The 14108-nt window shown below is 38.2% G+C and overlaps 1 protein-coding gene across 2 annotated transcripts in view; it reads left to right on the forward strand.

Moving 5' to 3' along the window:
- Window positions 1–14108, forward strand: part of LOC149744345 (interleukin-1 receptor accessory protein-like 1) — a 418156-nt gene that overhangs the window by 350444 nt on the left and 53604 nt on the right. For both annotated transcript variants that reach the window (XM_089905012.1, XM_089905013.1), the window contains exon 7: window positions 6000–6060. In XM_089905012.1, coding sequence (XP_089761138.1) covers window positions 6000–6020 — 21 coding nt within the window. In that variant the 3' untranslated portion in view covers window positions 6021–6060. The remainder of the gene's footprint in view (window positions 1–5999; window positions 6061–14108) is intronic.

The following is a 14108-nucleotide window of genomic DNA, read 5'->3' on the forward strand; positions in this document are numbered from 1 at the left end:
TTCTACTAATTTTATGATTTTAGGTCTTATGTTCAAGTTTTTAATCCAGCTGGAGTTGATTTTTGTGTATGTGTGTAAGATAAGGATCCAGGTTCATTCTTTTGCCTGTGGCTGTCCAGGTTTCCCAATACCATTTATTGTTGTGACTACCCTTTCCCTATTGTATAGTTTTGCCTCTTTTGTCATAAATGAATTGACCATATATGTGTGGCATTTTTCCTGGTCTTTGTATTTTTGTTCCATTGATCTATTTGTCTGTTTTTATGCCAGTATCATATTGTGTTGATTACTGTAGCTTTGTAATATAGTTTGAAATCAGGAAGTGTGGTATCTCCAGCTTTGTTCTTCTTTGTCAAGATGTCTTTGGCTAGTTGGGTTCTTTTGTGGTTCCATACAAATTTTAGGATTGTTTTTCTCTATCTGGGAAAGATGCCATTGGAATTTTGATAGGGATTTCATTGAATCTGTAGAGTGTTTTGGATATTATGAATATTTTAATAATATTAACTTTTCCAGTTCATGGGCGCAGACTATCTGTCCATTTGTTTGTGTCTTCTGCAATTTCTTTTATCAGTGTTTTATAGTTTTCAATGTACAGAACATTCACCTCCTTGGCTAAATTTATTCCTATGTAGTTATTATTTTTGTTGCAGTTATAAATGGGATTGTTTTCTTAATTTCTCTTTCTGATCGTTTGTTGTTAGTGTATAGATATGCAACTGATTTTTGTATATTCATTTTGTACCCTGCAACTTTAAATTTGTTTATTTGTTCTAACCGTTTTAGGGTGGAATCTGCTTTGGTTGCCTTTTATCTTTTTTTTGACTGATTGCTCTGGCTAGGACTCCCAGTACTTTGTTGAATGAAAGTGGTGAAAGTGGTCATCCTTGTCCAAATCAAATGTTAATCTCATCCCAAAACACCTTTACGGATACACGCAGAATAATGTTTGAACAAATATCAGGACACTCCATGGCCCAGTCAAATTGAGACGTGAAATTAACCATCACGGTATTATTCATATTAAATGCAGAGTCAGCAAATAAAAACTCTAGTGTCATAATCTGTGAAAAGTCTTTGTTTTGACTTTCAATTCCTTTCATCATTTAAAAACGTAAAATAACTAAGAGTTCCACAACTGATATTAGTAAGTTCTTACTCGGTGTCAGTGATTACCTCTTATTCATTTATTCAGTATATTTCTATTGAGTACCTTTTTATGCCAGGTATTTTTTATAGGTACTATCACAAAACCTTGTTCTATAAACTCTTCATATTTGCATTGTTTTGGAGATAAGTGCTCTTCAGTCTTTCATGTTAATCCCTTGTTTAAAAATTAATAATGCAGGTGGCTCAATGATGCATTCATAAGAAAGTGGACCATACAGCAGCAGCTGGTGGCTTATCATCCTCTCCAAATATATATAGTAGATGTGCATGCATATATATAAACAAATCATTTAATGAGGGGTAGTTCAAGTGACATATCAATCTAAAATGAATATTATCTGTCCCTGTGCTGTTCACTCTACATTATCTTATCATTACAGTTACTTTCTCAGTTAATTTTTATTGTTATTACCCGTATATTTCAGATAAATTGTGAATTACAGAGTATGTCACATGCTCGAGCACACATCGTATAAATAGCAGAGAGTGGCACTCTGAACTAGATTCCTCTCTAGGTAGTTTGGAAAGTGTGGCTGGACCATGAGGATTAGAACAAAGACTGTTTAACTTGTTTGAGCCTAGATTTCACATAGTAGGGGCTCAAAAACATGAATTAGAGACTGAGTAGCCTTTGAAAGTTTTAGTTTCATTATTTGTCCAAATTAAAACAGTGAGTGGGAGTGGATGTTGATATATGTACTTAAACTATGTTTCCTTTAGAAGAAAGAAAATCAGTCACCCAGTCGTGACAGATTGTTCTTAGAATTTTACTTTAATATGCAGAAGCATAAAACTAGGTATAAAGCTCTGTAGGTTTAAAGTATGCTTTTATAACTGTAAAGCTAACAATTTGTAAATGTATGTGTATATATATCTCATATCTCATATATATATGAGTATATATATACCATATACATGAGATATACACATATATGTGTATATATATGTATATATGTGTATACACGTATACATGGAAATAATATCCGTGTGTATATATCTCTTGGAAGAGAGACTGAACGCCAAAACACAACCTCACATTCCTTTACAGGACGTGCAATGCAGATCTGTTGTGGAGTAACTGCTGTATTTGGGAAGGAAGATGAGGCCAAAGGCAGCCCATTAAAAAGGGAAGAGGCTGTTGGAACTGGGAATTGAGGTGAAGAGAACTACTGACAGGACTTTAAGGGATAACACTCTTGCCTTTGAGTGTCTGTGTGGTAGAGTCCGTGGCCTGGAGTATAAGGGGAAAGCTGTACTAGAGCAGCTTCTGCTGGCAGGAATATTATTTTCTTATACGTGCAGCTATGGAAACATTGCTGAACATTCCTCAGATCTTAACTGTCAAGGACAAGACAACAGTATTAATAACTGGAAATGTCAGTTCCATGTCCACAGTAATCTATTTACAATTGCTTCCCCATTTCACGAGTTGTCTATCAATTATCCATGCTTTTCTTCCCCCCAAATCATCACGTTTTGACTTAATCATGTGTATTCCTCAGTTATGCTGTAGAAAACAGCAATTTTCCCTATGTGGCCCTTCCCCCTTAATTCTCTCTTAATTTTCCACATCAACAATCCCTAAGGTTTGAAAAAAGACAATAGCATATAAATGAATTAAGGTGCAGAATTCCTCCAATTATGAAGATCAATCCCTGGGTTATTAGCCTTTGATTGGTAATATTAATGTTGCTAAAATTTGGACCTTCACGTGGATCCTGGTATGGATATATATTAGCTAGGTAATGTAGACGTTAATGGGAACATGCCTCATAGCTGCTTGTATGTGTGTGCATTCTGTGAAGTTGTAATTTTTAAAAAACTATAAATGTTGTACTAGATGCCATGGATCAAGTCAGCACTAGTGGAAAGCTAAGGTTACTGATGATTCTGCATTTTTCATATCTGTAATAGGAAGTGATTCAGGAAGTTTTTGGCTAGCTACTGAAAAGTAAGCTAAGATATTTAAATGTCATCTCTCAGTAAGTTCTATGTAATGAGCACTTCAATCTTGGGAATTTAGATTATTCATGATCCATATTCTCAGTATACTGCTGCATTGCTTAAGGTACATAGGTGCAGAAATGAGTGCAATGTGCATTCTTTACTCCCTTCTTAGGAGGAGGTGAAAGGTGTGGGGTTTTGTGCCAGATGGTCGTCCGTTTGGAAGCCTGACTCCATGCCTTCCAAGCTATGTGAACTTGCCTATAGTGATCTACTCATCAGAAAAATGGTACTAACGATATGAGATGTTATGAAGTTTAACTGAGACGATGCATTTATGATGATGCTAATATGACACAGCTCATTGATTGCAGTGAATCCACAGTAGCTATTATTTTAGGAACTAGACTGACCCTGAGAAAGTAGTCTACTCACTCTATAAAAGCTCACCTTGGGGCTTCCCTGGTGGCTCAGTGCTTGAGAATCTGCCTGCTAATGCAGGGGACACGGGTTCGAGCCCTGGTCTGGGAGGATCCCACAGGCCGCGGAGCAACTAGTCCCGCGAGCCACAACTAGTGTGCCTGTGCGTCTGGAGCCTGTGGTCCGCAACAAGAGAGGCCGCGATAGTGAGAGGCCCGTGCAGCGCGATGAAGAGTGGCCCCCGCTTGCCACAGTTAGAGAAAGCCCTCGCACAGAAATGAAGACCCAACACAGCAAAAATAAATAAATTAATTAATAAACTCCTACCCCCAACATAAAAAAAAAAGCTCACCGTAATTGTTAAATTTTAGACTCTTCTGTTAAAATCCCGGAAGGCTAATATAATGCTTTTCTCCTTCCCTCTTATTCGGTTCTTTTTCTTTCTTAGCTAGTCACTGAAATCTGCTTTATGTTATTTCTGGTGGAAAGGTTAGCAGGTAATGCAGTTCCAAAATATGAATAGCTTTTGGAACTAATAAATCCCAAAGATGAGTGTGAGAAAGAGGAATTAATGTTCAAAAAGTAGCTTATGAAAAATATAAATTTATATAGCCTTTAGACATTTGTAATATTATAGCCCTGAGCTGCTGTTAAATTTCAAGTGTATCTGTCTTTTCATTCTAAGGAAATTGTAAACTTCCTAAGGTCAGGGACATTAGATCATGTCTATTTATTTCTATTGCAGAGCTTTCTCTACTTGGGGCGTAATAATAATAATGGTGCAAAGAGTAGTAGATCTTAATTTTAATGCTTTTATTTTAAATTATTTTAGTGTAGTAGTAAAGTAATAGATATTATTTAAAATTACTCCAAGAGTATAGACCTTTAGTCTATTGAATCCAGATCCATTAAATACTGGTACTGGTATTCTGTACTGTATGATGAAAAATATGATAGCTCACAAAGCTGAATACATTTTTATTTAAGGATATGAAGGAAAGAATGCAAATATGCAATGTATAGTAGATTTGAGGGGTTTCTTAAATTTTATTGTGTGTTTTTTTTTTTTTTTTGGCCACACCACACGGCACGTGTGGGATCTCATTTCCCTGACCAGTGATAGAACCCGCATCCCCTGCAGTGGAAGCGTAGAGTCTTAACCACTGGACCACCAGGGAAGTCCGTTGAGTGATTTTTAGAAGTTAGTTACTTTCCCTACATGCTAGAAAGAAGGTCTGATTGGGGAAGATGGGTGTGAAATCAGCAAGATGGTGGAATCAGAGGTTCCCGGCTTTAGTGTTCCTCAAGGAAATACAAACTAGCAACTCTACACAGACAAGAAGGCCTCTGTGGGGAAAAAAAAAAAAAAATCCCAGGAGCCAGAAGTGAGGCCGAAGCACCCCCTTGTGGACCACAAGGCAGCTTCACTTTGACCACGTAGCCCTTCCTGCAGGCCAGCACGCAGCCGCACCAAGAGGCTTCTCCAGTAGAGAAAAGAGACCCCAGCGTGAGCATCCGGGTTCCATCCTGGGAAGCTTCCCATGAGGTCTACATCCATCCTTCTCGAGGAACACTGGGAGAAAAGGGAGAGCTCAACCACCTGGTATCAGCTTGAAATAAAGGAGGCGGGGCAGTGCTTCCGGCTTCCAGCATGGAGATTGTGATGGACTGTGTATCTGACGGCAGTGGTACCCAATCAGAGAGCACAGCCAGCAGTTCCTTCCACCTGTGGTGTGGAGCCAGTAATCTCATCTGGCCAGGGAGCACAGGGGCAGCTCTAGCGAGATCGGGTCCCCAGCCAGCAGTCTGGCCCAGCCATGGAACTTGTCCTCTATCCTGCTTAGGCAGGGTTGTCAGCCAGCAGCCCCATCCAACTGCAGAGCGCAGCCTCTAGGCTTGCCCAGCCAGGAACCCAAACAGTGACTCTGCAAAATCTTGGAACCCCGTGCACAGACTCGCCTGGCTTAGGAGCCCAGCATACAGCCCCCTGGATGGCTGAGCAGATTTCCCATTATGTAAGCTAGTGAACTATAAGAGTAGCTATTTCATTATCTTTCAGTTCTTCCATGTACTATCAATTTCTTCCTCACAATGCAAAGATTTGTTGGGTATGCTATAAATATCACAAATGGTGCTATAAATATTTTCCTTACTTAAAGGCCTGGTTTTTATCATACGTACTAAAGATTCTTTAGTTGCTATAATGATAGATTGGAAAGAGAACAACATCCTTATCCTCTGCTTAAATGGGAGGAGGTCAGGAGAGCATGACATGGGTATCGCTGGCCATGATATCCAATTCTAGTGGGTTTGTGATTTTTGCATCCTTCCAGAGTTGAATCTAATTTATCCCTGCTCCTGCCACACAACTGACAAAGCTGTGGTGGCTGTAACAGGCGAGATGGAAGAGCAGGGTACAACTGGTTCCAGAAAATGAAAGTCCATCTTTATGTTTCCTTTCCTAGAGGCCCTGGTGCTGGGAATGATCTTCCTGTACTTTCAGTGGTTGGGGTCCAAGGTTTCAAGGTGAGTATTTCATTGTCCATGATACTGCTGAGTGTCAGTGTGGAAATAATACACACAACTAGAAGACTTTGACCTCACACTTGACCTTAGATAATTCAGTTACCTGGAGTTTTCTCAGTTATAAAATGGAGATAATAAGTCTTTGGGGTTTCTCTGTGTTATAAACCTCAAAACAAACAAAAAGCCCCCCAAAGATTGTGAATGGGCATTTTGAAAACTAAGTAGCTACACTAACACAGTTATACATCAGGCTCTCCCTAATTTCTTCTCCTTCGAAAAAGTATGGATTTTGAAGTCTCCCTGGTGTTAAGAAGTCTAAATTGTGTTTGTGTCTGTTTATACCTGTATGACAACTAATACCAATGTGGGTAATTGCTGCAGTGAAGGAACCCATATAATTTCTCCAAGGAAAATTTTATTTTCACCGATAAGCGATAGGAGGCCTTATTAGTGACTCTTATTTTGCAAGTGCACATTTTCATCTGAAGCAAAAGCTAGGATTGAGTGAGGTTTAGTTGAAGGCTATCACCCTGGATAAACACCATCAAAAAGTGTTTTTTTTTTCTTCTTGGCTTCTTTCCTGGGTACCTTTTTAGGACCCTTCTTCCTTACTCCCTCCTCTTTCCCAAATGTATGCTGAGTATCTGTTCTGTGATGTTGGTGGTATTAGGCACTTATATAAAGTAACCCTTCAATTTTCAGCAAGGTCTGAGTTTGCTAATATAGCCTCCATTGTATAGATGAGGAGACATGCTTCTTGAAGTACAAGGTCACATAACCAAAATATGGAAAAGAAGATATTCTAGTGTGTGTCTTCTGACTATAAATGGGTTGCTATTTCTATGACTTGTACATATTCTTTACTGCACTTTTAGAATTGAGGAAACTGTAGATAATTGATTCTGCGTTGGGTTAAATGGGAGACTTAAATGTCGTTTCTTACCTGTCTTGCACATCACAGCTCTTCTAATGAACTACTGCCCGTGGAGTCATTTCACACTACAGTTTGATTTACCTGATTGATTTATTTCAAAGATAAACTCATTCATTCATGCAGTTGAGTATTTGAGGGCCTGTTATTTAAGAGGGGGTGATTTGTGTTAGAATCCAATGGGGTAAAGTAGATAATGAGCACATTGACTGGGACATATAGTATTAACCTTACATACAAAGGAAATGACACGTAGCCCTTGTTTTGGATGTGACTGCAGTGGAAACTCTGAGAAAGGCATGTATTATAATACAAGAAACTCTGATAAATTGTATTTGATCAGTAAAAAGAAGGAAAACGAATGAGATCTTTTGAAGAGGAAGAGACCACTTCTGGTAGGGATTGTTTCACATTATGGGAAAAGAAGATGAGGGTAGAACGGGTTTTCATTGTTAAAATGTGAGGGAAAAATTGTAGACTCTTAATCAATCCTATCATTTAGAAAAGCGTCTCCTCTATTAATTCATTCAGCAAATAGTTATTGAGCATCTACTTTGTGCTCTGCATTTTCTATGTAGTGAGAACTTAGAGGCTAATTTAAAATGTCTTCGTTTTCAGAGATGGTTAAGCCTAGCGAAGAGAGGAGGTACAGACATAAACATAGATATACATACCACATCTCGTAGAGATACATTTAAAGATAAAGCAGGGGAAGGTGGTAGAGAGTGATAGACGGTGATAATTGGGGTGTGGTAGTGTGAGAAGGACTCTCCAGAGAAGCGACATTTGAGCGATACCTGAATAAAGCGAACTGTATGAACATCTAGGAAAAGAACATTGCAGACAGAAGGAAGAGCAAATTCAAAAAGCTCTGAAATGGGGTATTTCTCATTCTCAATGGAGACTTCAGATTTTTTTCCAAGTGTAATGGAGCCTTCTGAGCATTGTAATTGGGGAGGAATGGGACCTGATGTTGATGTTTAAAAGATGACTCTGGTTTACTGTGTGGAAACTATTGTACAGTGTGAAAAGAATTGCAGTCGGAAAGCAAGGTAAGAGGCCCTTGCTATTGTGTGGCAAGATATGGTAGCTCAGAGAAGAGCAGTAAGGGTAGAGATGGTGAGAAGCGCTCCCTTTGGGAATATATCGTGAAGTTATATCCAACTTCAGCATGGAATTAGAGAAGTCAAGGCTAGCCTGAGCAATTGGCCGAGCGGTGATGCCATTTACCAAAATGGGGAATATGGCAAGAAGAGCAAATTTAGAAGTAGGAATTTATGTGTTCTTGTGATAACGCCCTTTCTTTCTTTCTTTCATTGAAGTATAGTTGATTTACAATGTTGTGTTAGTTTCAGGTGTACAGCAAAGTGACTCAGTTATACATACATATATTCTTTTTCAGATTCTTTTCCATTATAGGTTACTGCAAGATCGTGAATATAGTTGCCTGTGCTATACCGTAGGTCCTTGTTGTTTATCTATTTTTTACTTTTAGTAGTGTATATCTGTTCATCCCTAACTCCTAATTAATCCCTACCCCCACCTATCCCCTTTGGTAGCCATAAATTTGCTTTCTATGCCTGTCAATCTACTTCGTTTTGTAAATAAGTTAATTTGTGTCATATTTTAGATTTCACATGTAAGTGGTAAAGAAGATGTGGAATGAATATACACACACACACACACGCATACACACACACAGACACACAACGGAATATTACTCTGCCATAAAAAACAATGAAATAATGCCATTAGCAGCAACATGGATGGAACTACAGATTATGATACTAAGTGAAGTCAGTCAAACAGAAAGACAGATGTCATATGATATTGCTTATATGTGGAAGATAATGCTTTATTTTAAATTCCTATTATACATGCTAGTAGAGGTGTCATATGGGAAACTGATTATACAGATCTGGAGTTCACCACTGAAGATAAAAATTGGGGGGTCACACCTACAGGGGTGGGATAGGGAGGGTGGGAGGGAGATGCAAGGGGGCGGGATATGGGAATATATGTATACATATAGCTGATTCACTTTTTTTTTTTTTACATCTTTATTGGGGTATAATTGCTTTACAATGGTGTGTTAGTTTCTGCTTTATAACAAAGTGAATCAGTTATACATATACATACGTTCCCATATCCACTCCCTCTTGCATCTCCCTCCCTCCCACCCTCCCTATCCCACCCCTCTAGGTGGTCACAAAGCACCGAGCTGATCTCCCTGTGCTATGCAGCAGCTTCCCACTAGCTATCTATTTTACATTTCGTAGTGTATATATGTCCATGCTATTCTCTCACTTCATCCCAGCTTCCCCTTCCTCTGCTGTGTCCTCAAGTCCATTCTCTACGTCTCCATCTTTATTCCTGCCCTGCCACTACGTTCATCAGTACTGTTGTTTTAGATTCCATGTATATGCTTTAGCATATGGTATTTGTTTTTCTCTTTCTGACTTACTTCACTCTGTATGACAGACTCTAGGTCCATCCACCTCACTACAAATAACTCGATTTCGTTTCTTTTTATGGCTGAGTAATATTCCATTGTATATATGTGCCACATCTTCTTTTTTTGTATTCTTAATTAGTTTTAATAAATCTGAATGCTTCTTTCTTCTTTTTTACATCTTTATTGGAGTATAATTGCTTTACAATGGTGTGTTAGTTTCTGCTGTATAACAAAGTGAATCAGTTATACATATACATATATTCCCATATCTCTTCCCTCTTGAGTCTCCCTCCCTGCCACCCTCCCTATCCCACCCCTCCAGGTGGTCACAAAGAACCGAGCTGATCTCCCTGTGCTATGCGGCTGCTTCCCACTAGCTATCTACCACGTTTTGTAGTGTATATACGTCCATGCCTCTCTCTCGCTTTGTCACAGCTTACCCTTCCCGCTCCCCATATCCTCAAGTCCATTCTCTAGTAGGTCTGTGTCTTTATTACTGTCTTACCCCAAGGTTCTTCATGACATTTTTTTTCTTATATTCTATATATATGTGTTAGCATACGGTATTTGTCTTTCTCTTTCTGACTTACTTCACTCTGTATGACAAACTCTAGGCCTAACACCTCATTACAAATAGCTCAATTTCATTTCTTTTTATGGCTGAGTAATATTCCATTGTATATATGTCCCTCATCTTCTTTATCCATTCATCCGATGATGGACACTTAGGTTGTTTCCATCTCCTGGCTATTGTAAATAGAGCTGCAGTGAACATTTTGGTACATGACTCTTTTTGAATTATGGTTTTCTCAGGGTATATGCCCAGTAGTGGGATTGCTGGGTCGTATGGTAGTTCTATTTGTAGTTTTTTAAGGAAGCTCCATACTGTCCTCCATAGTGGCTGTACCAATTCACATTCCCACCAGCAGTGCAAGAGCGTTCCCTTTTCTCCACACCCTCTCCAGCATTTACTGTTTCTAGATTTTTTGATGATGGCCATTCTGACCGGTGTGAGATGATATCTCATTGTAGTTTTGATTTGCATTTCTCTAATAATTAATGATGTTGAGCATTCTTTCATGTGTTTGTTGGCAATCTGTATATCTTCTTTGAAGAAACGTCTGTTTAGGTCTTCCGCCCATTTTTGGATTGGGTTGTTTGTTGTTTTGATATTGAGCTGCATGAGCTTCTTATAACTTTTGGAGATTAATCCTTTGTCAGTTGCTTCATTTGCAAATATTTTCTCCCATTCTGAGGTTTGTGTTTTGGTCTTATTTATGGTTTCCTTTGCTGAGCAAAAGCTTTGAAGTTTCTTTAGGTCCCATTTGTTTATTTTTGTTTTTATTTCCATTTTGCTAGGAGGTGGGTCCAAACGGATCTTGCTGTGATTTATGTCATAGAGTGTTCTGCCTCTGTTTTCGTCTAAGAGTTTGATAGCTTCTGGCCTTACATTTAGGGTTTTAATCCCTTTTGAACTTATTTTTGTGTATGGTGTCAGGGAGTGTTCTAATCTCGTACTTTTACATGTACCTGTTGAGTTTTCCCAGCACCACTTATTGAAGAGGCTGTCCTTTCTCCACTGTACATTCCTGTCACCTTTATCAAAGATAAGGTGACCATATGTGTGTGGGTTTATCTCTGGGCTTTCTATCCTGTTCCATTGATGTATATTTCTGTTTTTGTGGCAGTACCATACTGTCTTGATTACTGTAGCTTCGTAGTATACTCTGAAGTCAGCGAGCCTGTTTCCTCCAGCTCCGTTTTTCGTTCTCAAGATTGCTTTGGCTATTTTGGGTCTTCTGTGTTTCCATACAAATTGTGAAATTTTTTGTTCTAGTTCTGTGAAAAATGCCAGTGGTAGTTTGATAGGGATTGCATTGAATCTGTCAATTGCTTTGAGTAGTAGAGTCATTTTCACAATGTTGATTTTTCCAATCCAAGAACGTGGTATATCTCTCCATGTATTTGTATCATCTTTAATTTCTTTCATTAGTGTCTTATAATTTCCTACATACAGGTCTTTTGTCTCCTTAGGTAGGTTTATTCCTAGATATTTTATTCTTTTTGTTGCAGTGGTAAATGGGAGTGTTTTCTTGATTTCACTTTCAGATTTTTCATCATTTTTGTATAGGAATGCCAGAGATTTCTGTGCATTAATTTTGTATCCTGCTACTTTACCAAATTCATTGATTAGTTCTAGTAGTTTTCTGGTAGCATCTTTCGGATTCTCTGTGTATATTATCATGTCATCTGCAAACAGTGACAGCTTTACTTCTTCTTTTCCGATTTGGATTCCTTTTATTTCCTTTTCTTCTCTGATTGCTGTGGCTAAAACTTCCAAAACTATGTTGAATAAGAGTGGTGAGAGTGGGCAACCTTGTCTTGTTCCTGATCTTAGTGGAAATGGTTTCAGTTTTTCACCATTGAGGATGATGTTGGTTGTGGGTTTGTCATATATGGCCTTTATTATGTAGAGGAAAGGTCCCTCTATGCCTACTTTCTGCAGGGTTTTTATCATAAATGGGTGTTGAATTTTGTCGAAAGCTTTCGCTGCATCTATTGAGGTGATCATATGGTTTTTCTCCTTCAGTTTGTTAATATGGTGTATCATGTTGATTGATTTGCATATATTGAAGAATCCTTGCATTCCTTGAATAAACCCCACTTGATCATGGTGTATGATCTTTTTAACGTGTTGTTGGATTCTGTTTGCTAGTATTTTCTTGAGGATTTTTGCATCTATGTTCATCAGTGATATTGGCCTGTAGTTTTCTTTCTTTGTGACATCCTTGTCTGGTTTTGGTGTCAGGGTGACGGTGGCCTCGTGGAAGGAGTTTGGGAGTGTTCCTCCCTCTGCTATATTTGGAAGAGTTTGGGAAGGATAGGTGTTAGCTCTTCTCTAAATGTTTGATAGAATTCACCTTTGAAGCCATCTGGTCCTGGGCTTTTGTTTCCTGGAAGATTTTTAATCACAGTTTCAATTTCAGTGCTTGTGATTGTGATTGGTTTGTTCATATTTTCTATTTCTTCCTGATTCAGTCTTGGCAAGTTGTGCATTTCTAAGAATTTGTCCATTTCTTCCAGGTTGTTCAGTATATTGGCATAGAGTTGCTTGTAGTAATCTCTCACGATCTTTTGTATTTCTGCAGTGTCGGTTGTTACTTCTCCTTTTTCATTTCTCATTCTATTGATTTGAGTCTTCTCCCTTTTTTCCTTGATGAGTCTGGGTAATGGTTTATCAATTTTGTTGATCTTCTCAAAGAACCAGGTTTTAGTTTTATTGATCTTTGCTGTCGTTTCCTTCACTTCTTTTTCATTTATTTCTCATCTTATCTTTATGATTTCTTTCCTATGCTAACTTTGGGGGTTTTTTGTTCTTCTTTCTCTAATTGCTTTAGGTGCAAGGTTAGGTTGTTTATTCAAGATGTTTCCTGTTTCTTAAGGTAGGATTGCATTGCTATAAACTTCTCTATTAGAACTGCTTTTGCTGCATCCCATAGGTTTTGGGTCGTCATGTCTCCATTGTCATTTGTTTCTAGGTATTTTTTGATTTCCTCTTTGATTTCTTCAGTGATCACTTTGTTATTAAGTAGTGTATTGTTTAGCCTCCATGTGTTTGTAGATTTTTACAGATACTTTCCTGTAATAGATATCTAGTCTCATAGCGTTGTGGTCGGAAAAGATACTTGATACAATTTCAATTTTCTTAAACTTACCAAGGCTTGATTTGTGACCCAAGATATGATCTATCCTGGAGAATGTTCCATGAGCACTTGTGAAAAATATGTATTCTGTTGTTTTTGGATGGAGTGTCCTATTACTATCAATTAAGTCCATGTTGTTTAATGTATCATTTAAAGCTTGTGTTTCCTTATTTATTTTCATTCTGGATGATCTGTCCATTGGTGAAAGTGGGGTGTTAAAGTCCCCTACTATGAATGTGTTACTATCGATTTCCCCTTTTATGGCTGTTAGTATTTGCCTTATGTATTGAGGTGCTTCTATGTTGGGGGCATAAATATTTACAATTGTTATATCTTCTTCTTGGATCGATCCCTTGATCATTATGTAGTGTCCTTCTTTGTCTCTTCTAATAGTCTTTATTTTAAAGTCTATTTGGTCTGATATGAGAATTGCTACTCCAGCTTTCTTTTGGTTTCCATTTGCATGGAATATCTTTTTCCATCCCCTTACTTTCAGTCTGTATGTGTCTCTAGGTCTGAAGTGGGGCTCTTGTAGACAGCATATATATGGGTCTTGTTTTTGTACCCATTCAGCCAGTCTGTGTCTTTTGGTGGGAGCATTTAATCCATTTATATTTAAGGTAATTCTCGATATGTATGTTCCTATTCCCATTTTCTCAATTATTTTGGGTTTGTTATTGTAGGTCTTTTCCTTGTCTTGTGTTTCTTGCCTAGAGAAGTTCCTTTAGCATTTGTTGTAAAGCTGGTTTGGTGGTGCTGAACTCTCTCAGCTTTTGCTTGTCTGTAAATGTTTTAATTTCTCCATCAAATCTGAATGAGATCCTTGCTGGGTAGAGTAATCTTGGTTGTAGGTTTTTCTCCTTCATCACTTTAAATATGTCCTGCCAGTCCCTTCTGGCTTGCAGAGTTTTTGCTGAAAGATTAGCTGTTAACCTTATGGGGATTCCCTTGTGTGTTA

This window comes from Delphinapterus leucas, chromosome X (assembly GCF_059928025.1).
Source record: "Delphinapterus leucas isolate spDelLeu-1000000601 "Yukka" chromosome X, BTC_Dleu_Yukka2, whole genome shotgun sequence".
Taxonomy (NCBI): Eukaryota; Metazoa; Chordata; class Mammalia; order Artiodactyla; family Monodontidae; genus Delphinapterus; species Delphinapterus leucas.